The 27,271-nt window shown below is 34.2% G+C and overlaps 1 protein-coding gene across 1 annotated transcript in view; it reads right to left on the bottom strand.

Annotated features, from left to right (window-relative positions):
• The window catches only part of TfIIFalpha (transcription factor IIFalpha), a 64,457-nt gene extending 37,585 nt beyond the window's left edge, over window positions 1-26,872 (bottom strand). Inside the window, exons 1-2 of the mRNA XM_089092034.1 lie at window positions 26,763-26,872; window positions 20,701-20,976 (exon numbers count right to left, since the gene is read on the bottom strand). Coding sequence (XP_088948160.1) covers window positions 20,701-20,976; window positions 26,763-26,809 — 323 coding nt within the window. The 5' untranslated portion in view covers window positions 26,810-26,872. The remainder of the gene's footprint in view (window positions 1-20,700; window positions 20,977-26,762) is intronic.
• Window positions 26,873-27,271: the final 399 nt, after the last annotated feature.

Here is a 27,271-nt window from a genome sequence, read left to right as displayed (position 1 = left end):
TGTACATTTAAATCAAGTTGATAATTGAGATTGCATATTACAGCGCTACAGAAAAAGTGGCTTGATTAACAATACAGAAGGTCTTCAAACCTTTTACCACATACAAAATGACACAATGCTTTAGATATTACTATACTTTACCTAATACTTTAGCCTTGAAGACATAATACTTCAGGTAATATCTAATACTCTTCTAATACTTAACCTAACCTACATACCTAACTAATAATTACTAATACCTGATACTTATTCATATTTATCTATTACTTTTATTCAAACATGTCTCAATTTTTTTTTCCACCTTCACATCATGATTGATATACAAGCGTGCAAGCTAGCTCAGCCTCTCCCCTTCTACCTGGTTTCGGAGGAATGCTTTTGTTATCAAGAGCACAGTTGCTTAAAAACGGCTGCCAGACACATCGCGTTTGAGAAAGTTTATTTGGACAAAGAGATTAATCCACAGAACTCTGTTCTTAAAGAAACAGAAGAGCTTATAATTTAGAGTTTTATCACCCTCAGTAAATATAGTATGAACAAGAAAACGAGACAGCAGAAGCTGGATTGAAAATTATGTAGCTCAGTGTTTAGGAAGTCTAAATATTTGCGTTCATCACTGAGCTGATCAGGAAAAGAGGAAAAAGACATGAGTCTTAGAAAAAAAGGAGAATCATTTGAAAGGGCAATGAGCAAAAGTTGTGCCTTAGTATTGAAAGGTGAGTACCAACATTTTTTCTACTTCTGCGGAAATAGTCATTTCTGCTAGCTCTTGTCAATGCATACTTGAATGGATCGATGCGTTAATAGAAGGCAAATCCACTTAAAAATTCTTTCTATAGGAACACTGAAGCTGGAAGCTGAATTGAGACAACTTTCTCTTCAAAAATCAATGAAAAAAAGGAAGCTATTGTCAGTTATGATTGCCACAAAGAAGATGGATATCACTTTTGTTGATGATGATGGGGCAGGCCTGATTAATGCAAACCACACAACACGATAGCTTAGACAAGATACCCAAACAAGAATTTGGGTATAGCCTCACTGCAGAAGCCTAAAACCTACTGCGTCATTGGCGCCTTACTGAAAACTATATGAGTCTTGAACAGTTCCGAATTTCCTTCTGATTTTTAAGACTTTGGACATCCTCTCCTTGTAATCTTGTAAATTAAATTGCTGGTCAATTGGAATACTATTTCCATCTTACATTTTGATAAACATTATAATTTTTTGTAATGCAGTCCCAGTTTTTTTTCTTTTTCTTTTGTAGGCTTTATATGAAATGACCTAGCAATGGAAAAAAAAACATTTTTTTTAAAATAATACCTTTGACTGGAATTATTTTGTCAAAAAGGACGGATCAATTACCTTTTATTCTTGCTGCTAAGGTGGAAACAGTAAAATCAAAACGGTATCTGTATCAACAACACAAATACTGTTCAAATAGATCATCAATAGATTATTAACCATTTTTAAACTTTTGTCAAATCTTTTGTTTTCCTTCAAAATATTAACAAATTAGACCAAGTCTTATATTAAAAACAAAGCACACACCCGTTACACCCTGGCCGAAGTCTGCAACGAGATGCTTGAAACTCAAGAACATAGATGGAAGGGTCAAGGGAACACCATCTATTGGCTAAGGGGTGAGATAGATCTTACAACTGAAAAGCCTAAGTATGTGAATGAAAGCAATCGAAGATTTGTAAAGCAGAGATATTTCGTTGCTACCAGGCATACAAAATACATTATCAAAGTGAACGGTAAAAATCAGGGCAACTACTAAAAATTAGATGTCAAGCTCTAAGAGCAGAGCACGGAAATTTGGGGAGTAAGCCATTCCTTCCTAAATACTCCACCCCTCAAAATATTTTAAAGTTTGAGATTTTCCCAGAGTGGATTTATATCTCATTTTTTCTCTCCAGAAATAATTGAAAAGTGCAGCTTACGACATTGATTATTCGATATTTTCTGCATTGGGAAGCCCTAAAAACCTTCTTCTATAAGTGACTGGTTGTTAATAACAGTCAGAACCCAAAAGAGATTGTTTGTTTTTTGGATTTCCAGGATTATTTATTTTTTGGATGTTTTTGGAACTTACATTATTTACCATAATGCGTTATGAATTACCATAATAAATGCATACATTAATAGGCCAAACCAAAAAAAAAACAAAAAACAGACCCTATTTTGAACTTAACTTATCTAATATTTTACCCTACCTTGAAATTTGAACAAAGTCAGTCAATCTGAAGTAATTAAACTAAATACGCTTCAGCATACCTATAATTTGCGATTTTTTTTTACTCAGAACACGTATGCAAAATCCATAGAAACTTTAGTACTACAAGCACTATTAAGGGTTGGAAATTTCTAAATATACTTATCAATTGATGCAGTTTTTTGTCTTTTTTAAGCATGGACAGGACTCAAAAACTCTCTACCAGTATCTTATTGAAACTAAGCATAATGCTAGACAGTACCTGCATTCAGACAGAGCTGAGCTAAAAGGGAGGGAAGGTTAAACAAAAATAGTTTTTTCAAGACTTTAAAACAATAAAAACCTATATTCTTTTATGCTTTTAATGCTTCAGACTTTTTGTCTTCTTTTGTTACCTTACACTTCATAGCTGAATTGGGACTCCACCATTAACTGGAGTTGACAGAACAAGAGCAGTAAGAACTACAGGAGGTAATCACCAAATTATCTCGCTGGCAATACAGCTTAACTTAATTTTAGGTAAAATTAGCTACTTACATTTTGTATCTTTTTTGTTTGTTGATTCCATAGCCTCTTTTTTTAATTTTTTTTTACTAATTTTATCATATATATATATATATATATATATATATATATATATATATATATATATATATATATATATATATATATATATATATATATATATATATATATATATATATATATATATATATATATATATATATATATATATATATATATATATATATATATATATATATATATATATATATATATATATATATATATATATATATATATATATGTGTAAAAAAGTATCATCCATAATATGTAAAAATTGTAGTTACAACTTATATATATATATATATGTGTGTGTATATAGATATACATGTTATCTACTCCATATATATGTATATATATATATATTGTATGTATACTATATATATCTATATATATATATATATATATATATATATATATATATATATATATATATATATATATATATATGTATATATATATATTGCTGTCTTTGTTTTAAAGTTTGACTCTCAAGTGGATATTCATCTGGGCTTGTGGTAGCCATTTTTTGGAATAAGATTATACCTTATCTTACCTTACAAGACTGCCCGGATACAGAGCCTGCAATCCACAATTTTGATAACAGTGTTTACAGCATAGACTTCGAAATCAATTTTTGCCACAAATTTAAACATTTAATTTATGACGAAAAAATATCTTCAATTTAATTGTAATTGGTGTTCTAATTCTTACGCAGTTATCTGCCAGTGTTTTTTTTTATCTTTATTTTTTTAGTTTCAAAGTACAGCTACACTAGGAATACAATCAATAGTAAATAATTTTTGTTGATGCAAGCAAAAAACGCAATATTCAGAATAAAGTTTTAGTTTGTCAGATGTTTTCCAATAATTAATAAAACAGATTAATCAAGATACTGTCTTTTCACAGTTTTAGTAAATTGGGCATAGTTTAATCTTGCTTAGGACAATAGGCTAGCATAGTTACATGAAGCGCTATCAAGCTGCCATTTTCAATATTCTTGTTTCAGAGTTCTTTGTGTTACAGAGTTCGTTGTGTAAACACCGTATTTTTGGGTATTAACCTTTTAATAAACTAAGGTTTAAACCTGTGTGATTTCTCTAGAGACATTTATAAGCGGATTATCTTATTTACCTGGTATTTACATTTTTGCTACTTAATATAAATTCCTTTGGGATTCAGTGATTTAATAACTACTACTAGATTTAATTAACTTAGAGAATTGAACTCTTTGAACTCTGTGCATAGCAGAAGCATCTATTATGGATCCTGAACATTGCAACATCTGCTCAAAAAGAATAACCAGCAAAACAGGTGGCGTGCAGTGTATTAAATGCAATATATGGTCTCATTTTAGCTGTGGAAAAACTAAGTACTCAAATGACTGGAAGAAGATCTTTGTGTGCGTAAATTGTGCACAAAAAGATTCTCTAAGAAACTGTATCCTAACGAAATTAAAGTCGAAAAATAAGTCCAACGTAGTCAACGTAGTTCCTACGTTGAGGCTGTTTTTGCTGATACTAGCAAAGCCATGGACAACTTGGATCATCAGACAGTTAAAGATAATGCAAGCGCTTTAGGTGCAAGAGATTTTGTTTTACGAATGGTAGCTAGCTTTTTGTCTGGCCGTGAACAATGTGTAGTCCTCCCTAACGGGAATTCATCAGGTTTTCCTCGATTCCCTGTGGAGCACCTCAAGGGACTAAACTAGGTCCTTTAGCATTATTTTTTTGTTTTTAATAATGTTTTACCTAGTTTTGGCAACTCTTTTAAATTTGCGAATGATTTGACATTACTGAACCTTTGCCAAACACCTAATACTTTGAATGTTACACTCGATTCACTAATTAACAATTTAAAGAATGATCTTGACAATGTTAAACTCAACTTAAGCATACGCAAAAGCAGTTTCATGTTATTTTCTTTTTTTAAAAATTATACCCCATATCAATAAATACCTTTGCATACCAAATTTAAATACAGTTAAACTGCTCGGTGTGCAGTTGGACAACGACCCTAAATGGAACTCCCACATTTTCCACTTATTTAAGTATGGTAGTTTTCTCCTTAAATCTTTCTCTCTTCTCAAACCGTTCTCCATATCAATCCAAAACCTTAAAAAAAATTATTATTCTTATATAAGACCCTGTCTGGAATATGCTTGACCTGTCTGGCACCCTGGGTTGACCAAAGACCAATGTAATTGAAAGTATCAGAGGCAACGCTGTAGCGTTGCCTATAGTAAAAGCCATACGGCTCCAATGTTTTATTATTATTATTTAATATTTTTTTTCCCAGAGGCACATCATATGGAAGGGGTCGTCGTAGAAACTTCCAAGGGGGATCATTCGATTGGAAATCGAGAGTTCTAGTGCCCTTTTTAATAGTCGAAAGTGATTGGAGGGCAACTAGCCCCCCCCCCCCACATTCATCATTCCCCCACACATCCAATCAAAATTTTGAAATAACCATTTTGTTCGGCGTAGTTGATTTCCAGATAGAAAATATATTTTTGAGGAGGACACTCCCCCACAACCCTCAGGGCAAGGGTTTTAATTTATGCCCTGGCGGCATATAAGCTTTTTATATAAGGCGTTGTCGTAGAAAATTCAAAACAGGCTCATTCGATTGCAAATTAAAGAGCTAGGGCCCTTTTTAAAAGTCTAAAGTGATTGGAGTGTAACTAGCCCCCCGCCCCCCCCCAAGCCCAACATTTCCCCAAATACATCCAATCAAAATTTTCAGATAGCCATTTTGTTCAGCGTAGTTGATTTCCAGATTGAAAATGTATTTTTGAGGAGGACACTCCCCCACAACCCTCAGGGCAAGGATTTTAAGTTATGCACTGGGGGCATATAAGGTTTTTATAGAAGGCATTGTCGTAGACACTTCAAAACAGGCTCATTCGATTGGAAATTAAAGGGCTAGTGCACTTTTTAATAATCGAAAGTGATTGGAGTGTAAGTAGCCCCCCTCCCCCCCACCCCCATCATTCCCCCAAACACTACCAATCAAAATTTTCAGATAGTCATTTTGTTCAGAGTAGTTGATTTCCAGATATAATATATTTTTGAGAAGGACAATCTGCCACAAACCTCGGGGAAGGGGTATTAAGTTATGCCCTCGGGGAATATAAGGTTTTTTAGAGGGTGTTGTCGTATAAACTTCTAAACAGGCTTATTCGATTGGAAATTAAAGGGCTAGTTCCCTTTGTAATAGTTGACAGTGATTGGAGTGTAAGTAGCCCCCTCCCCCCCATGCCGCCCATTTCCCCAAACACATCCAATCAAAAATTTGAGACAGACATTTTGTTCAGTGTAGTTGATTTCCAGAAAGAAAATATGTTTTTGAGGAGGACACTCCCCCACAATTCTCAGGGCAAGGGTTTTAAGTTATGCCCTGGGGGCATATAAGGTTTTTATAGAAGGTGTTGTCATAGAAACTTCAAAACAGGCTCATTCGATTGGAAATTAAAGGGCTAGTGCCCTTTTTAATAGTCGAAAGTGACTGGAGTGCAACTAGCCCCCCCCCCACACCCAGGATTTCCCCAAACACATCCAATCAAAATTTTGAGATAGCCATTTTGTTCAGAGTAGTTGATTTCCAGATAGAAAATATGTTTTTGAGGAGGAGACTCCCCCACAACCCTCAGGGCAAGGGTTTTAAGTTATGCCCTGCGCGTATATAAGGTTTTATAGAAGGTGTTGTCGTAGAAACTTAAAAAAAGACTCATTCGATTGGAAAATCAAAGGGATAGTGCCCTTTTTAATAGTCAAAAGTGATTGGAGGGCAACTAGCCCCCCCCTCCACTCATTCCCCCAAACACATCCAATCAAAAGTTTGAGATAGCCATTTTGTTCAGCGGAGCTCATTTCAGGATAGAAAATATACTTTTGAGGACGACAATCCCCCACAACCCTCAGGGCAAGGGTTTAAGTTATGCCCTGGGGGCATTTAAGGTTTTTATAGAAGGCGGTGTCGTAGAAACTTCAAAAAACGCTCATTCGATTGGAAATTCAAAGGGCCAGTGCCCTTTTTAATAGTCAAAAGTGATTTGAGGGTAACTAATCCCCCTCTCACGCCCACCTTTCCACCAAACACATCCAATCAAAATTTTAGATAGCCATTTTATTAAACGTAGTTTTAAGTTCTGGAAACTAGGTCTTTGAGGATGACAACTCCCCCACAGCCCTCAGGGCAAGGGTTGTAATTTAAGGATTCTCCAAATCCTTCCCATTATTTCTTATGGAAGGGATGCTCGTATTAACTTTAGAGAGGGCTCATTTGACTGAAAATTGAAAGTTCTTGTTCACTTTTTAAGAGTCAAAAGAGTTTGGAGGATAACTAGCCCCCCCCCTCTCCGCCATGCCCTAAATGCATCAGATAAAAATTTTGAGATAGAAATTTTGTTAAAATAATTCAAAGTTCTGATAACAAAAACTCCGGTGTCGACACAGCCCACCAGGGCCCGGGGGTAGGCGTTGTAAGTTATGCCCTGGGGCATAACTTATTAAGGGGGTTTATAACTTATGGGAAGGGGTTTATGTATGGGAGGAATACATAGTAAATCTATTATTATTATCCAATTATAAGGTTATAATACATACTCTGTGATAGATGCAAAATGGCTTTGGCACACAAAATTCTATTAAGGTCAATTCCAAACAGTCGTGATCCCTTTGTGTCAGCAACTGAAATGGTCTAAACCCCCTTATTGGAGTTATTTTTTCAATCCATTCATTGTTGTCAATCGCTGTCCACAAGTTACGCAAGCTGTCTATTGTTCGTATATAAGGTTCTTATCAAAGAGGTAATCGTATCGACTTTGAAAAAAGTCTCATTGGATTTCAATTAAAAGTTCAAGATCCGTTTTTTAAAGTAAAGAATAATCGTATAGTAAGCACCCCCCCCCAAGCCCTCAAAACTTGCAACTTTTTGCAATCAAAAACTAACAAAAATTAATTTAAAAACAACATTCCAAAAAATTATTTTTTAAAATAAAAGTAAAGGCAATTTTAAACTTAACCTGAGGATATACAAATAACTGTTAAAATTCAAACTCAAAACGACCAGAAATTACTATTAAAGAATAAATGAAACCCAAAACGAAGAAAAATTAATTAAACAATCATAGCAAAAAACATACAACAAGTAACAATATAAATGAATAAAAAGAGCTTAAAGCGAGTAATGCTTAGATTGAATATGAAAATTAAGATTAAAACGAAAAAAAATATTTTTCTATTAAAGTATAAATGAAACTTAAAACGAACAGACAAATAAATAAACAATCAATGCGAACAAATATACAATAGATATTAATGTAAATGAATAAATAAATCTTAAAACGAGTGAAACTTAAATTGAATATGCAAATCAAGTTTGAATCGAATAAAAATAACTACTAACAAGAGTTTGGGTATCGCCTCACTGCAGAAGCCTAAAATTTACTGCGTCATTGACGCTTTACAGAAAACGAATTATATTACAAATGTGTTCTTTTGTACTTAATATTGAAAATAATTATTAAAATTACAGTAAAATTTTCAAATGATGAGCCTAAAGCAATTAATATCATTGTGCATCAAATATTTAGTTTAATTTATTAGTTCTTTCCAAGATTGGTCAATACAAATATAGTTTCACTACAAACAAAATTTTGATACTGCCCCCTTCTTTAACTATAAAAACCTAAAGCCTTCTGCGTCATTGGTGCTTCACTGAAAACGAATTACTCCTATATTACAAATTTATTCTTTTCCAGTTCTTACAGCATTTAAAATGAAAATAAAAATTACAGTGGAAACAAAATCTTGAACTGATAGATCTTTGAACAATTAATATCATTATAGATCTAATATTCAATTTGATTTTATCTATACTTACCAAGACTGTTCAAGACTCATATGGTTTTGCCATTTTTTTTAACTGCAATTTTTTCTAACTAATCGTGTTAGTTTGTTAAGAAAGCATTCTATGGCTTCTAGGCATTTCTATTTGAGTAGAAAACTGAACCTTAAACTTTGTGGAACATGCATTTTCTTGTATGAAACACCAAAATATATAATAAAATGTCAAGTTTCGGAGTGTTCCACTACTCGCAAGCAAGTGCCATTTGTATTTTTGAATCTGCATGGTCAATTTAGAGGGTGGAGGGTAGGCAAATTCTCATAGCAGCCCCATATGATTCACACTTTCAACACCTGGCGTCCGAACTATCATATAATCTACCAAGCATACAACTACCCCATATCAGTATCAATAAATAAATGAAACCCAAAACGAATAAATATTAAAATAAATATTAGAGTCAAACTCAAAACGAGCATAAATTAATATGAGTAGGGTTTAAAACCCCTATGCTTTCTAAAAGCCAGAATATAATTTATGCTTCACTGAAAAAAAAATCAAATGAGTTTACTGAAAAGAAATGTACATTGTCAATTTAATATACATATGCTGATATTTATTCCCTAAAATCTTAATTAATTTTTGATTTCTTAAAGTTACAAAAGTGAAAACATTTCAAAGAATTGTTTTCAGTAAATCGCCAATGACGCAGTAGGTTTTAGGCTTCTACAGTGAGACGATACTCAATCGCTTGTTTGTAGTTATTTTTATTCGATTCAATTTTCATTTACACATTCAATTTAAGTTTTACTTGTTTTAAGATTTTATTGTTAATTTTAATTAATCTATATTGAATTTTTGTTCGCAATGATTGTTTATTCAATTTTTATTTTTTTTAATTTTCATTTATACTTTAATAGAAAAATATTTGTTTTCGTTTTAAGCTTGATTTTCATATTCAATCCAAACATTACTCGATTTAAGATGTATTTATTCATTTATATTATTACTTGTTGTATGTTTTTGTTAAGATTGTTTAATTAATGTCTCTTCATTTTGGGTTTCACTTGCTCTTTAATAGTAATTTCTAGCCATTTTGAGTTGAAATTTTAACGGACATTTGTATCTCCTAAACTTAAGTTCAAAGTGTCCTTTAATTTTATTTGAAAAACTTATTTTTAGGAAAGTTTGTTTTAATTAATATTCAAAAAAGAGCAATAACAATTATACTGGGGACGTCCTATACTACATACGATGAAGGTTTGGCTAGACTTGAACTTACTACATTGGAATCACGACGTCACATCCGTACATGAACTTTGGTCACAAGTGCCTTAGTGCTGACTATCATCGACGTTATCTCACTCCCTTTAAAGAAAATCCCCCAATCCTTCCTAATACAAGACTCATAGGGCTCCAAATACCCAACTGGACCTGTGTCCCCAAGTGTTGACCATGAGGTACAAAAAACTCTCGTGTCCCCTATTTTGTTTATTATTTTAGTACTCGATTTGATTTTTATTATATGTTTATCCCCTAACATTTGTTTTATTATCGTATTTGTTCTGAGGTACTTATGATAGTTCTTGTGCTATTTTAGCACATTTTGATTCCCATTTTAATAATTGATTTATTTTTTTGTTTTATATTTATCCCCTAACATCTGTTTTATTATTGTAATTGTTCTGACGTGCTTACGCTAGCTTTTGTGCTATTTTAGCCAATAATTCATATTCTATTCTATTCTATATTATACAAGCAGTTAATACCTAATTACTTAACTCCATAGATTCAACAATTGACAAAAATGGTAGAAAAAAAAATATACAATAACAGTAGAAGCAGAAGGAATTAAAATACTAAAGCAGATAAGGAAACCACCTAATACTTTCACTCGGAGAACACCCAACCTACACAAAGCAACAAGCACCCCCCACAAGACTCCTTCTTCAAAACACCCCAGCTCACATTCCTATCGGAGAGAATCGCCAACGCTGAGCCGACTAGCCTCAATTAATGGCAAGCCGGAAGAACAACCAAACAAGCTAATACTAATATATGCCTCTTCATACTAAACTGTAATGAAGTTTAGTTCATGAACCTACAACAGCCACAGAAAGCAAAAACCGTAAATAAATTGGCAAACATCTACCTACCCAATCACATGCTTATTCAAGCAAAAAAGGACCTTGCTTTACTCCTAACAAAGCTAAACATTTACACACAGTCATAACATAACTAAAGCAACAAAGTAGCACATCTCAATACTTCAGTGGAATGTAAGATTTCTTTCAGAAAATAAGTTAAATGAACTAATATCTTTTATGAATCATAATTCCATTTGTATTGCTTGCCTTCAGGAAACCCATTTGACCAAAAACCAACAAATAAAGTCTCTGGGATATACTATCCTGAGAAAGGATAGGTCATTAGAGAGAAAAGGAGGTGGTGTAACTTTAATAATAAATAGTAATATCAAATTTTGTGGAATTAACTTTCCAGATTTTTAAATGATGTTGATACAATTGGAATTAATGTATAGCTGAATAATACCAAAACTTACATAATAAGCTTTTATAAACCTGTAGATGCCATGGATTTTTTCAGTTATATAAGTAATTCTAATATGCTAATAAACATAATTATTTGTGTACATTTTAATGTCGACAGCCTTTTGTGGGGGGACGAGCCAGCAAATAAAGCTGGTAAGTTTATTGAAAGTTTGATTCACGATAATAATGAATTAGGAATTGCTACCTTTCCAAATTTAAGGACGTATTTTTACCCCAAAAGTGGCAAATTTTCCACAATTGACCAACAAATTGTGTCAATAGATATTTTGAATAAAATTTATATAAAGAAAATTGATAACCTTTGCAAGGACCACTTTGCCATAGTTTCTTCAATAAACGAACCCGCTAAAATTCTGCCACATACCCCAAAATATATTAACACTAAAGCAAATTGGACTATGTTCAAAAATAAGCTTAATAATGAAATTATAAATCTCACCAAGGGATCATATATTTCACTTGTAACAGCTGACACATGCTGAAGTTTTGGCATCCATACTAGTAAATACAGCTAACCTTTCTATCCCTAAGACAACACCCAGGAACACAATTCCCGAATACATTCCTAAAGCATGGTGGTCAAATGAGTGCCAAAATAAATGGAGAACAAAAAAGGCAGCAAGGGGAACATATCTAAGAAAAACCTCTCCTGCTACATATTTAAATAAATTACGAGCTGAGGCTAATCTCAAGAAGGCTATAATAAATGCTAAATATAATTACTGGAATAATTTTGCAAATAGTCTTTCCAGAGAAACACGTGAGTCAATTATACATAAACTCATAAGCCACATCTGTGGGGAAATAAACATCCCCCAACCCTCTCCAGTATGAGCTATTATATAATAACACCCATTATGATAATATTAATAAAAAGGCCTCACCAGCCTCACAATATATAACCCACCCATTTTCAATTCATGAACTGAATAATGCAATACAACATAATAGGGCCAAGGCTACTAGTAGCTATGATAACATATACCTTACATGGATAAAGAATCTCACCCCTTCTTATAAAAAGGAACTCTTAAATTGCTATAATACTGCATGGGCTACATCTACATGCCCCAATGTTTGGAGATGTTCATCCTTCCCACTAATATTAAAGAAAAATAAACCCAAATATGACTTTGAGTTTTACAGGCCTATAACGATTACTCCTGTGCTGAGAAAAGTAATGGAGAAAATAATTTATCATCCACTCCTTTGGTTTGTTGAAAAGAATAACATGATACCTCATGCTCAAACTGGTTTCAGGAAACACCACTCCTCAACAGATGCTTTTATCTTGTTAACAAATGCAATAAATAAATCCATATCTAAAAATAATGTCCTACTTGCTGCATTCCGAGACTTTGAAGGGGCATATGACAGTGTGAACCACCAGATACTTTTAGCTAAACTTGCAAATCTTGGATTACCCCCAAAGCTAGTATCCTTTATAAAATCTTTCATAGAAAATCGAAGTTTCATTGTTTGCATAGGTTCAGCCTCTTCGCCCAAAACTACAATAACCAAAGGTCTTCCACAGGGTGCAGTCCTGAGCTGCCTCCCTTTCTCCCCATTTCTCTGGGACATGAGCCTCCCATATACCAGTTTACAATATGCTGATGATCTGGTATTGTGGGCAATTGGCAACACCATTGAGACCGCACATTCAAAGTTGCAAAAGTCACTTTTCCAATTTGAAAATTTTTCTCAAAAATTTGATTTACCCAGTGCACCCACCATGTCGAAAATCATCCAATTCCACCATAAGTGAAAAAATGTTAATGCAAAACTAACTCAAAATGGAATAATTACTCCAGAGGACAATCAAATAAATTACCTAGGTCGCATACTTGACCAAAAACTTAATTTCCACCTTCACATCACAAACATAAAAAAAATGCTATAGGAAATAAGAATAATAAAAATACTACTATCCATACCCTGGGGTTGTAACGAGAAAAATTTACTCCAACTTTATAAATCACATATAAGACCCCATATTGATTATGGGCTCATTGTTTATGGTGCTTGTGCAAGGACCCTGATGTAAAAAATTGAAACAACATAAAATATAATCTGTCAGATATTTGGTGTTAGGAAAACAACAAGTACTAAGTTTCTGCTTACTGAGAGTGGAGTATCAACAATAAATGAAAAACAAAGATTTACTTTGATAAATTATCTGAAAAAAACTGAAGCCAATAGCTCACATACCCTGCATAACTGGTTAAAAAATCCATCTACTTATAGAGGTATTGCAAATGAATATGCCAATTCCCAGAAGAAATTCCCAGTGCCAGCAAAATCTATTGCACCTAAATTCCCCCTCCCCATGGAGTTGGTTAATCCCCATAATAAAAACTAATTTGTAAAAGTGGAATAAAGAACTTACTCCCATTGCTTTCATTCAGAAAAAAAGTTGCTGAATTTAATACAAATACATATAAAACAATTGCCAAATTTTTGTTGATGGGTCCAAAATGAATGAGAAGGTGGCAAGTGGATCTTTTCTCCCACCCTTTAATATCATGGACTAAAGAACTTACTCCCATTGCTTTCATTCAGAAAAAAAGTTGCTGAATTTAATACAAATACATATAAAACAATTGCCAAATTTTTGTTGATGGGTCCAAAATGAATGAGAAGGTGGCAAGTGGATCTTTTCTACCATACTTTAATGTTGGACTGGGTGAGAGAATGTATGATAATGTGTCTATAATATCTGCAGATTGAAATGCCATAATCATGTCATTAGATCATCTTATGAATAACAAACCTTTGATTCCTAATTACAAAATATTATAGTGTATTCTGACTCTGTCGAGCCTAGAGCTGCTGGCTTCAGCTTTTCAGTATAAGATGGATATAGACACTTTTCATTGCCTTAGCATTATTGATAATCTTGCTTCAAGAGGCATAAGAACCTACCTCCAGTAGGTTCCCAAGCCACTCAGGTAGAACTGGTAACCATCAGGCGGATGAAATTGCAAAAAATGCTATAAATATTGACCAGCCAAGTGGGAGACCAATCTCCATTAGAGACATTTATCGCTGGAGATTATCAGAGGCAATGTTAAATAAGAATAATCCAATTTAATCTCCCTTCCCCAATAAACACCCTTCTAAAATTTATCATAGAATTTGGTCTGGCTCAATTGGGCTAAATTTTCAGGCGTTTTCATATCAGTTCCCTAATTCAAGTGGCTCAGATCCCTCTTCCCCTCTTTGCAGGTATTGCCATACAAAAAATGAAACAATTGACCATTGCCTATTCGAATATAATATGCTGATGTCTACACAACATCCCCTGCAATGTAAACTGTTAAAGTGCTTCAAAGACCACAAAATCTCACTATCAGCTAAGAGTCTAATTGACCATATGCTCACACAGAGCACAGAACTCAATGTATATACTCTGATATTTCAACTCCAATATGTTCATATTATGAACAAATATGTTCATAATATGTAGAAAGTAAATCAAATGATTTACTGAAAGAAACCTAAGCAGATTCTAGATAAATAAAAAGCAAAATTCAGTAGCTCTGTTCAGCTCACAGAGTCAATCAAAAGGAAAAGGGCTGAATAGTCTTGACTGAAAAGCCCACATTTGCTGAAACAGAAGAAGAAGATAAGGATCCATATGTCTGACCTCACTGAAGAGAGACTGAGATAAATTCAGCTAAGATACAATGCTGACTTTGATTATACTTTACCAATTTATGGATGCAAAGAATATGTAGAAGGTTTTTCAATGAATTTACATGTGCATCTGGATAATCAGTTTCTTTCAAGTACCAAGGACAGTGAAACAAAATCTGACTATTTGAATTAGAAGCTGAAATTTAGTGTCTTTGAAGATTTTGTCAAGACTAACATAGGCCTACATAATTCAAGCATCCATTGAAACAGATCAGTTTTCTTTAGTATGCCTTTGCCTTTATGGTACTATATAGCTCATTATTCATTTGGTCATTTTCACTTGACTTGGGAAAATCAGCTCCAACTTCCCCCCTCAGATTAGTGTGCAAGATTTGCCGGTAAGTTTCAAAACTTACTCTTGCCAAATAAGTTACCGGTAACTTTGGTAAGTTACCACATAAGTGGTAAGTTTCTAATACTTATGAATTTAAAAGAAAATATTATCTCTTCTCTGACAGATTGATAAGGAAAAATATTATTTTTGCATCATTTTATTTGTTCATTTTCTACTTTGTTTACACGGGGAAAAAAATAATAAAAAACTGAACATTAGGCTTCAGATAATTCTTTATGAGAGATAATAAAAGATGCGCTAGAGCTGATGCTGCAACTGCTGCTGCTCCTCCTCATCTGGTGCATCTTCAAACGCTATGTCTGGCAAACCTTCTACCAGACCATCTCCACTATCACATGGCAGCAGGGCTTCCACTCTCGAATATTAAAATTCGGGGACAAGTCTTAAAAATTCAGGGAGCTTTCGGGGACAAGTCTTCAAGATTCGGGGATTTTTTGGGGAAAAAACAAAATGAAATTTAATTGTCAAAATTTTGGAGCCAAAAAGTTTTAGCTTCGTTTTGAGGCTCAAGTAGGGCTTGGATCCGCATAGTAAATCAAGCGTTTCACAGAGTAGGTTTTAGAGCCAGAGCAGGGGATTGGAATCCATAGCTGAAAACGCTTATTGCTGATATTGCGGCAAAAATTTCAAAATTGTTTTCAAATTAAAAAAAAGTGAACACATGTGAACTGTTAATACCAGTAGCAATTTTTCAATTAAGTCATGAATCTCAGTAATTCATTAATGATATTAAAAAAAAAGAAATAATATTGTTTGAGGTTTCTACATAGGTAAATTAAATAGACAAAATTAAACCTATAAGTATGAGGCAACATTAAAACTTAAAACAAACAAGAACTAAATTAAACAAGTAAATTCAAACTTAAATTAAAAAGGAAATTTTGACGACAATTGACACATTATTGGTTTTTCTTGCTGATTCTAAGGTCTTAAGTGTTTACCCCCCCCCCTCCCCCAGAAATTCCCTCGGAAAAAACGGACCCCCCCCCTCTCACAAAAATACCCCTGCAGAAAATACTCCCCGCGGAAAGTATACCACCCGTGGAAAGTACCTCCGCGGAAAACACCCCCCACGGAAAGTACCCCCGCTAAAAATGCCCTCGGAAAATAGCCAGCCCCCCCCCTGCGGAAAATACCCCTTCGGAACATACATTTTTTTTTCATTGGTTGTTTCTACTATACTTTCCTTTATTTTTGTTACCTCGTAATCACTATATAGTCACCGATTAACCCCCAACCCTCCCATCAACCCTGCGGCTATCCATGTTCCAAAGATAATATTTATTGCAGTCTCATTTTTATATCAGCCCTTCTAATGCCTGGACATGATATCTATAGGCTAAAAATTATACAAAAATCACTTATTCTTTTTCTTCACATTAAAATTATTTGGCACTATCAACCAACAGTTCGTGATAAATAAGTCCGAAAATAATGTAAAAGTTGACAAGAAAACAAAATGAGCCTAATTACCAAATTTTTACTTTCAGCTGTAATGTAAATTTCTTATGAATAATATTTTTGGGGTCACTTCCGTTTAAATCCCCTATTCCTCGACTTTGTACATAGTCTATAGCAAAATTTTTTCTCATTAGGAGGGGGAGGGGGGTGGTGCATTTTTTATAGTAAGAAGAATGGATTTAGGGATTTGTTTTAAGAAGAAATGAATTATAACACAATTACTTTAAATTCTTTTGTTTCTATCTTAGAATTAGCCTTCATACAGGGTTACTAATTTTTCAAGCATTAGAAGTTGTGAGGATATGCCTAGATATTTAAACAAATTTATTAGGCTTTCCCAAATTTGAGCAGAATATATTTTCCGTAAAAATTTTTTTGCCTCACTAACAGCTTTGCAAAACCGTAAGAAGATCCTAAAACTGCAGTTTAAAATATTACACCCACTGAAAATATTACACGGGTGAAGGGACCAAAATAATAATTGTGAGGGGAGTGCTGGGTGAACATGTCTGAGGGTAAAAGGTGGTATGACAAGTACAATTCTCAGATAAAAAAAAGAAAAGAACTTAAATTTTACACACCGAATGAAACAATAATTTAAATGGTAAAAATTCCTGGCAAAAAGATCAATTCCTTCAATATATTATGCGTTCGATCATTAAGTATTAAACATTAATACAGTATATTCAAAAACAAAAATAGAAAAAGAAAACCAAATTTAAACTTAAGATTTGGCTTTCAAAACAATTCTCCTTCTTTAAAAGTTCAATTTCAAAGCCCAAAATCATACTGAGTGTTCCGTTAAACAACTTCAAATATAATTCTTGGCTAATTTTGTCAAGATTGTCTTGACCACAAATGGTGTAAATGCAAGAATCTTATAGTATTTGGAATACTAGATTCGAAATGGTTTAATTTAAATGCAGGAAAATTATACTTTTGTGAACAAATGAAGAATCGTCTATACTTAAATTGTATTGGTCTGGTTTTTATGCAAAGCAACACAGGAGATGAAAATTAACGGAGAAGAGAGTAATGAAAAATTATGGTATATAAAGTAATGTTTGCTAGGGACAGTCGCTAGGGGTGGCACCGTGGTTGGGTGATTTTCGGGGATTCGGGGAACCAAATTTTTTTTGGGGGAGACACATAGATTTCGGGGAAATCCCCGAAATTCGGGGATAGTGGAAGCCCTGCATGGCAGTGAATTATTGATAGAAAGACATGACGGCAGTGTGAACATCCCTTCCAGGCATTTTTGAAGCTGAACGGCAATGCTCATTTTTTTTGCTATTGAGTGACTGACAGACCATTAGAATTTTGTTTGCTGTTTCATGTTTGATGTGGTTTCTATGGTGGGTCTGTACTAGTCCATAACCTGACCAGTGTCTGTTGCAGGAGGCTACAGTAACATAAATTGTTGAAATTTTTACAGCCACTCCCATAAGCACCAACTTTACAAAAAAAAAACCAGCCCACCAACAAGCTGCCGATTCGACAGATTTTACCGTCTCAACGGAGAATTATTTAGACAACAGGCTACTTCTGAAGATGTAGCTACAGAGTTCTGTGTTCAAGACCCCAAGAAAGTCAGATTCAGATTTTTTGTTAAATGAATCACCATCCTTCCAAAATTGGTAGGAAAATTTAGCAAGCTCATCGACTCAACTTACTGCATCCACAAACTCACCCTTTGTCAGTGAGTTTGCACCAAAAAGCAGATCAAGCAGAATAGCTGCAGCCAGGGTGGGATCAGATGCAAATATCCTCCTAATTTATAGGTATCTGTGGATTTTCCTTTCCATGACCTTTGAGACTGGCAAAAACGGTACAGTCTCCTGGAAATGCCGCAGCAGCAAATTCAAGTACGGGATGACCCACAAAGCAAGAGCTTCCTCTCCTACAAACATGTGGCAGCCAAGGAAAATCGGCTTTAAGAATTTCAGACAGGCTGTTAATTGATCCAGTTTCATATCATTGAAAAGCACTTTTCCGACACCCTGAATATCCTCATTTATATCACCACTTCTATCAATTGACATAGACCATAAAGGTTCCCACAACTCTTTCATGAAGCGAATAGATTGATAGATAGATCCCCAGCAAGTTTTGATAGGTAGTTCTGGGCTGATAGTTTTGCCAAGAAGTGCAATCTGCTTTTTGTTAAGGACAACTTGAACCATGTGATGAGACCTGACAAAGGTGATGACCTTAAAGATATTATTGACACACTGGTCTAAGCATTTCATAGTATCTCGGACAAGTAAATTCAAAATGTGAGGGATGCACCCAATGGTTTGAAGGTGGGGATATTTTTGCTTCAATAACAAGGTAACAAGTTTATTTAGATTAGGATTATCAGGGCAAATGGCATCAATCCCTTTCATTGAATTCCTGTCTCCAGTCATAGCAGGGCACCAAACTTTACCAACTTCTTCCAGTTCATCAGCTACAAACTGCAGTGTGCTGCTTGTTGCCAGTTTCTACTGATTCAAGGAAGAGAGCTTTGTCACTGACAGGGACAGTTAACAATGGGTTCGCATCTAATATTTGTCCATCGATTGGAACAAAAAGTTTTGGCTGTTTTGCAGTTCTGAATTTCCAATTTAATGTCAAGTATGCTTTCAGCAAAGCAGTCATCCAGATACTTGATTCGCACTTTGTCATCCAAAATTTCCTTAATAGCTGAATTTGTAGCTCTTATTGCCTCTGCAAAATATTCATTTCTGACCACAGCAAATGGTATATTGTATTCATAAAATGCACAATCCCAAGCTTTGTTGCAGGCTTCCTGTTGTTTATGGTCACTTTTTGGATACACGTAAGTTTGGTTTGCTAGACTTTTTCCTGGCTCAAATCCATTTGAGCCATCAATTTATTCAAAACTGCATGGTTTTACCCATCATGTAATCTTACCTTTAAAAAAAGCTGCAATAATTGTTATATTCATAAAATCCTATGTACCAAACCTTCCTTTTCGGTACCTTATTGCATAGCCCTTATAGAAGAAAAACTTACATAACAAAAAAAAAAAAAGAAAACTTTTCTAGGCTACCTTGCACTGAGCAGAATAAAAACTGGTAACAAGAGCAGTTTAACAAATCAAAAATCAAATGTGCATTTTTTTTTCCCCAATACTAACAAATGCAATAAATCATGAAAAGTATTTCATAAATATAAGCAGTGATGGACAGATAGAGAGTATGGAAAACAACTAAAGACATTGAGGCAGGCTTGTATAAGATTGTAAAATAAGATAAAAAGTCAAAACATTGGCAAAAACCAGCACAAGTACCCATTTAAAGACCAAGACTCCAAAGAAAAGATTCAATTTGATTTTGTGACAACCTCCTTATAACAATGCTTCATCCAGAAATAATTAAGAATCTAGTGGGATGATGGAGTGGGATGTTTGGGCACTAGTTGCTGCTGTGTCATCATTGCAATGCTACATTAGAAGAGATTGGACAGGAATATTTTTTATTAATAGGCCTTACTATGCACATTATGACCATAATTCACTGATTACTCATTCTACAGTTAAAGATAACCGGTCAAAAAATTCAAGTCAAAAACTCACGAAACTAAATTGACCACTGCTATAAACGTCTTATTTATTCAGACTGACTGATTCATTGCACATCCCTTTTTTCTTTTCTTTTTTTACTCAGGCAGGAAATGACAAAAGGGCAGTCCAACAGAGCAATATCAGCATAAGCTTAGAGGGGTATGACTCATGCATTGAATCTGATAAACAATTTTTTTATGATGGCTTTTAGTAAAGTGGCAGCCTCTTAGGCATTGATTTCTTTCAATTGAGAAAATTTTTCTTCATCAAAAACTTAAACTTACTACTTATGAAACTTACCAGTGAGTTTGACCTAAAACTTACCATTACTGGTTAAATTACCCAGCAATAACTTAGCCCCCCTCCCCAAGGTCAACTTAGCATAAACTTATGTACAACATGAAACAAAACTCACTTTCTTGCAGTTTTTCCACTACCAACTTTCATAATCCAAGGCTGATCATCTGGTTTGTATTTCCTCAGATTAATTCCATACTTCTTCCTTCTTGCTTCTTCTCTTGCCTCCTTTCCAAATTCACTTCCAGCTCCAGATTTGGGCATATCATCAGCAAGTGTTTTGAACTCTCTCATGTTATTTTCTCTTTCCATTTTTACACTCAGATCTGGCCATTTATCAAAATCTATGTTCAAGCCACCATGAAACTTCATAATACTATGAGCATTGTGTGTTCTAGTAGGAAAAGGTAAAAAAAATGTAGTATAGTGGAATCTGAAGCAATATTACCAATAACCACATAACATTTGATTTTTCATAATTTGCTCTGCATGTTCTTTTCTTCATGTTTTTTATTTACAATAGTTAGACAAGGGAAAACATGGCAAGTACTTTAATAGAGGGCAAGATTCTAGTTTAATCAATTCTGGCAAGCTCCTTTTTTTAAGTTATTAAATTTCTGATAATTTTAGAATCATACTAGGAAATTCCCCCAGACAATTTCCTCCTTGCTAAAAATATTCCTTGGAAAATTCAGCTTAGCCTACTTTTGTTATTATTTTTTTTTTTTATAATTTTTCAAATTATGCTGAAAATCCCTTCAAGGGACATACCTTCCACATAAAAATCTCCCACAAAAAATTCCTCCTGCAGAAAACCCCCAAGATAATTTTCTCCCTGCTGAAAATCTTCCCTGGTCAATACTCCCAGAACATTCTCAATATATAAAATTGAGCAGCCAAAGAGAAAATAGAACAAATAAAAAGAGTACCATATATAAATTCCAGACAATTATTCTGTATAAAATTCCCCCCAGTAACTTTCCCCCCCATAGAAAATTCCCCAGCAAAAAAATTCCCAGTAACAAATATTATATGTAAACAACAAGCAAATTGCACAACTTACAGCCCCTTCAACAAGTTATTGGACCCTTTAACTATGCTGAACCAAATGACTATATCAAAATTATGATTGGATGTTGGTGAGGAAAAAGGGGGCATGGGAAGGGGGATGGATAGTTTGCCTCCAATATTTTGGTCACTTACAAAGGGCAATAGAACTTTTATTTCTCATTCGAATATCCCTCTCCTTAGAACCACTGGTTTGATATGATCAGCTTCAGAAAAAAAACATGCATCTGTGATCTTTCTTCTGTCAAAAAGTTCAAAATTCCATATTTTTGTAGTTAGGGGCTTGAAATTCCTACAGTAGGGTTCTCTGATATGCTGAACCTAGTGGGATCTTCATTAAGATTGCTTGACTTTTTGAGAGTATTACCCCCCCTATTTGAAAATTAGGCAATTTTTCTCAGGCTCATAGTTTTGATAGGTAATCATTTGGGATCAGCATAAAATACTAATTCTTTTGAAGCATTAATTGTTATCAAAATTCATTTTTTTTCGAGTTTTGGTTACTATTAGGTCAGGTTGCTCCTTACTTACAGTTTGTTGTCAAAATGTGTTCAATAAAAGGAAATCAAAACCCATTCTTTGCATTTAAGCCTTTTTTGGACCCTTAAAAATGATAATTTATTTCTATGGTTTTCACATATAAAAAGGGTTAAAACATTGGCTTCAAACATACTATTGCATTATAAAATCCCTTTTATTAAAGTTATGTAATCTGTAAGCATTGATTTGGCACAATAAAGTCAGATAAAAAAATTTAAACAATTTCTCTATTTTTTTTTTATCTGCTGTCAGCTTTGCTATTTTCAACATATACTGTAGGTGAAACGGCAGTTTTGAAGCGGCCTAACAGAATAAGAAGAAAACAAGGTAGAATTATTTTGAATTTCTTTCATTCAAATTAATCTTGACAAATCAATGCTTGTGAATTATACAACTTTTTCAAAATGGATTTATAATGAAATAGTAAGTTTGAAACAAATGTTTTGACATGTTTTATATCCAAAAAAATGGTAAAATTCTACTTTAGCTACTTTTGGCTATCTTGGAAAGAAGTTAGGTTAGGAAAATGAAACTTTCATGAATAGGTCTACAGGGCTGAAGTATTCAATAGGTATAAACCTGGCATGTAGGAAAGTTTCAAGACCCTCTAGAGAGAGAAGGAGTGGAGGTAGGTCCTTTAAAAACCTTCCCAGGACATACCTGTAGACCCATCCCTGAAAGTTTCATTTTACTAACCTAACCCCTTTACAGGATAGTCAAAAGTAGCTAAAATAGAATTTTACCCCCAAAAATATATACAGAAATATTGGTACTTATGCATTATATCTTACCCACTGCTATAAACTGTACTAGGAAATACTACAGGAAACAAGTCAAATGGGTATTTGCAATGGATAAAAGGATTGCAAAGTGTGATTTCTTATTGCATTTACAATATTTAAACTGTTGCTTTTTGGGGTTTAGGGGGGAGGTACCTAGGTTAGGTTACATATTTAATATATGCTATGTTTTACCTCCGCCCCCCTAATGTGCAAATATATAGCCCAAATTTGTTTCTAAACTATTATATTTTCATCCTATTTTATTTTATTTCATTAGCATTAACCAAACTTGACTTCTTTCGTGGGTAAGATATAATGCATAAGTACTGAAATATTTACTTTTAAGTGTATTAGTACTGAAAGTACTGAAATATTTACTAAACATTATTAGGACCTGAAAAGTGAATATTATATTCAGAAAGAGCATAAAAAATGGCATCAAGAAATATGTTCACTTTATTTATAGGTCAATTATATGAACTGTTATATACCTACCTAAATTCTAATAACCTTTCTCACTGATTTTCAGCACAAAGAAACTACTTAATAGCATTCTTGTGCATGGTCTCTTCTCTTCTATACAATACAGTAACAAAAGAGTAGTAGGCTACCATCCATTACCTATTCAACGCTGTTTTGAGATATAATAATTGCTATTGTGACAATTGTGAGAGACATCACCCCCACAATGGGGCCTAATAGAGCCCTAGGCTATATATAAACTGTTCAATTTAGGATATCCACTCTTTGACAATTGGAAAAAAATAGTTTATAAGCTTATATAAAATGGTACTATTCAATCTCCTTATAATTAAAAATATTTTTGCCATCTAGTTGGAAAATTTTGCCCATCTCTATAGGAGAAATCTATATTTGCCAACTAGTTGACAAGAAACATTTTCCCAGCAAAAATTTTTTTTCCAACAAGTTGACAAATAACTTATCCCCAGTAATACTCAATTTTGCCAACTAGCTGGAAACAAACATTGCCCCAGAAAACAATTAATTTTTCAACTAGTTGACAAAAAACTTATCCCCAGCAATACTTAACTTTAGCAATACTAGCTAGCTGGAAACAAACATTGCCCCAGAAAACAATTTATTTTCCAACTAGTTGACTAATACCTTCTCCCCAGCAACACTTAAATTTGCCAACTAGCTGGAAACAAACATTGCCCCAGAAAACAATTCATTTTCCAACTAGTTGACTAGTAACTTCTACCCAACAAAACTGTATTTTTTCAATAAGCTTTCACCCTAGCCTATTTATTATAGGCTGGGCTACTTGAAACTGTGAGTGCACACATCTCTAAGAATATAAGGGTAAAGTAGTCAAATTTCCAAATATGGTAAAATTTCAGTTTAGCAGCACTTCTCAAAAAACATGGTAGGCTAATAAAATAAAAAATCTTATTTCATGCTCTTTTTCAATATATTAGTTGTTATCCTGACAACAAAGCAACCCTCCCTCCCTGATGACCCCATCAATATATACAAAACTAAATGAAAATTCCAAAAAGTGGATGAAAATTTGCTAGATGTTTTCCATAGAAATTGCCTACAGATTGTTCTGGGTACCCAGATGACTGACCATATTTCAAACAGTAGGCTGTAAAATAATGTAGTTTGATCCTGCATTCTAGGGCTATAATGAAAGAAATGTTGAGATGGGTAGGGCACATTCTGCAGATGAAGGATGACAAATTGCTAAAAGTTTTCTTTATTGGTCAACCGTCTAGGGCTAAAAGGAAAGCAAGTTGTCCTTGTCTGGGGTGAGAGGATGATATAAAGAAAGATTTAAAGGAAATGGGATCTTCCTGGGAGGGGAGAAGTTACTAGTTCAAAATGAATTGTTTTCTGGGGTAATGTTTGTTTCCAGCTAGTTGGCAAAATTAAGTTTTGCAGGGGAGAATTTATTAGTCAGCTAGTTGGAAAAATGAAAGTTTTGCTGGGGCAACATTTATTGTCAACTAGTTTGCAATATTAAGTCTTGTTGGGGAGAAGTTATTAGTAAACTAGTTGGAAAAATTGAGTTTTGATGGGGAGAAGTTACTAGTCAACTAGTTGGAAAATGAATTATTTTCTGGGGCAATGCAAACTACCAAACTACCAGATATGCCTTTTTGACCAACTGTCTAGGGCTAAAAGGAAAGCAGTTTGTCCTTGTCTGGGGTGAGAGGATGTCATAAAGAAAGATTGAAAGGAAATGGGAACTTCCTGCAAGGGGAGAAGTTACTAGTTGAATAATGAATTCTTTTCTGGGGCAATGTTTGTTTCCAGCTAGTTGGCAAAATTAAGTTTTGCTTAGGAAAATTTATTAGTCAACTAACTGGAAAAATGAAGATTTTTATGGGGAGAAATTATTAGTCAACTAGTTGGAAAATGAAAGTTTTGCTTAGGCAACATTTATTGTCAACTAGTTGACAAATTTAAGTATTGCTGGGGAGAAGTTATTAGTCAACTAGTTGGGAAAATTAAGTTTCACTGGGGAGAAGTTATTCGTCAACTAGCTGGAAAAGGAAAGTTTTGTTGGGGCAACATTTATTGTCAACTAGTTGGCAAATATAGATTTCTCCTATAGAGATGGGCCACATTTTCCACCTAGATGACTAAAATGTTTTTAATTATAAGAAGATTGGATAGTACCATTCTATATAAGCTTACAGGCTAAAATATTGGTAAATTTCTACCCAATCATATTATTGAGTTAGGAATAAAGTGAATACACCATTTGATGCCTTTTTTTTATGAAAATTACAAATATAATAACCATTTCTACTGGAAATGAATTTCAGCCCCCCCCCCCTGTATATGCCAATTCAGGGTTAGGTTGTAGAAATATATACCCTGAATTGGCATATATAGGGGGGGGGGCTGAAATTCATTTCCGATAGAAATGCTTACTAGGGTAAGACACCCAGTAGTTGGACACTTTAATCACTTTGAAAACTTTTTGACATTTAAACTACTCTAACTACTGTACTATACCACCTAGAAACTTAATTTTTGTATCAAAAAATTTCTGAAAAATTTCTGAACAAGTAGGTTACTAATTCAAATAGTTTCACTTGTACAGCACTTCCTATTTTCGAATTTACTAACAAGTGACAATTTTGCTTAAACTCAGACATACAAATAGCTCATTGTAAATAGTGATTAAAATAGTGTAAAAGATACTGTCCAAGAATAGGCAGGTGGCCGACTACTGGGTGTCTTACCTTATAGCCTAGGCTATTCATAATCAGCATAAAAAAAGGCATTGAGTGGTATATTCACTTTATGCATGAGTCAACAATATGATTTGGTAGAAATTTACCAAAATAGTCAAAGTCCAAAGGGTGGACTTCCAATAGTCAAAGGGTGGAAACCCTTCAATTTAGTGAGGCTAGCCTAGGTGTTTGAGGATTTTCATTACTATTTGCTTGTTTTGAACATGTTTTCAAAATTGCAAGCTTGAAAGGAACCTGAATCAAGGATTTTCCTTGCTATTGGGCTATATCAAGCCTTGAGTTTACCTTACATCAAGACAGCATAGGGCAACTAGCTTTAAGTTTTTTGCCTGACTTTGACCTGTTTGCCTTTCACAGCAAGCTTGAATCAATCTTAAGGCAAGTTACTCCACTAACAAAAATTTTCAGTAGGGAGTTGGTATTAGGAGCCAGTCTACTGTTCCAATACCTACAGGCTAAGCTAGCCTACATAGGCCTAGGCAGGCTATGTAAATCTTTTCTGCTTTTGTTTAGCTAGCAAAGTGGGTTCATAAGCCTATAATGCAATAAAAAACAATTACTTAGGTACAGTTATGACATAATCCTTCACTACCGGTTGAGAAGTCATGATTTTTGAAAGATGTCTTCTACAGAATCCAAAGTTGTTATATTGTCTTCTTCTTCGATTAGTTTCTACACGTTCCAACACCAACAGCCAATAAGAACTGCCAAGAGGTGTAAAGCCAAATTTGCATTTTTCTAAACGCGCGTCGCCACATGGCAGAATCTACTACCACTACTACTACTAATGAACTCACCGCAACACCAAGCAGCCTGAGGCCAACAGAGCTAAGCACGCTTCTCCTCCATCCCAATCTATTCAAAGCCTCCCTTTTTACACCCACCCACGAAGTTCCCTTTTCCTTTAAATCTTTCTTTATGACGTCCTCCCACCCCAGACGAGGACGACCTGCTTTCCGTTTAGCCCTAGACGGTTGGCCGAAAACAAAAATCTTCGGCATTCTGTCATCCTTCATTCACACATCGCGCCCTAGCCACCTCAACTTTTCTTTCATTATAGCCCTAGAGA

This window comes from Artemia sp. Qi Xiang Cuo, chromosome 7 (genome assembly GCF_049724085.1).
Source record: "Artemia sp. Qi Xiang Cuo chromosome 7, ASM4972408v1, whole genome shotgun sequence".
In the NCBI taxonomy this organism is placed as follows: domain Eukaryota; kingdom Metazoa; phylum Arthropoda; class Branchiopoda; order Anostraca; family Artemiidae; genus Artemia; species Artemia sp. Qi Xiang Cuo.
The sequence above is the reverse complement of the archived record's forward strand: the minus strand, read 5'-3'. Positions and strand labels throughout refer to the sequence as shown.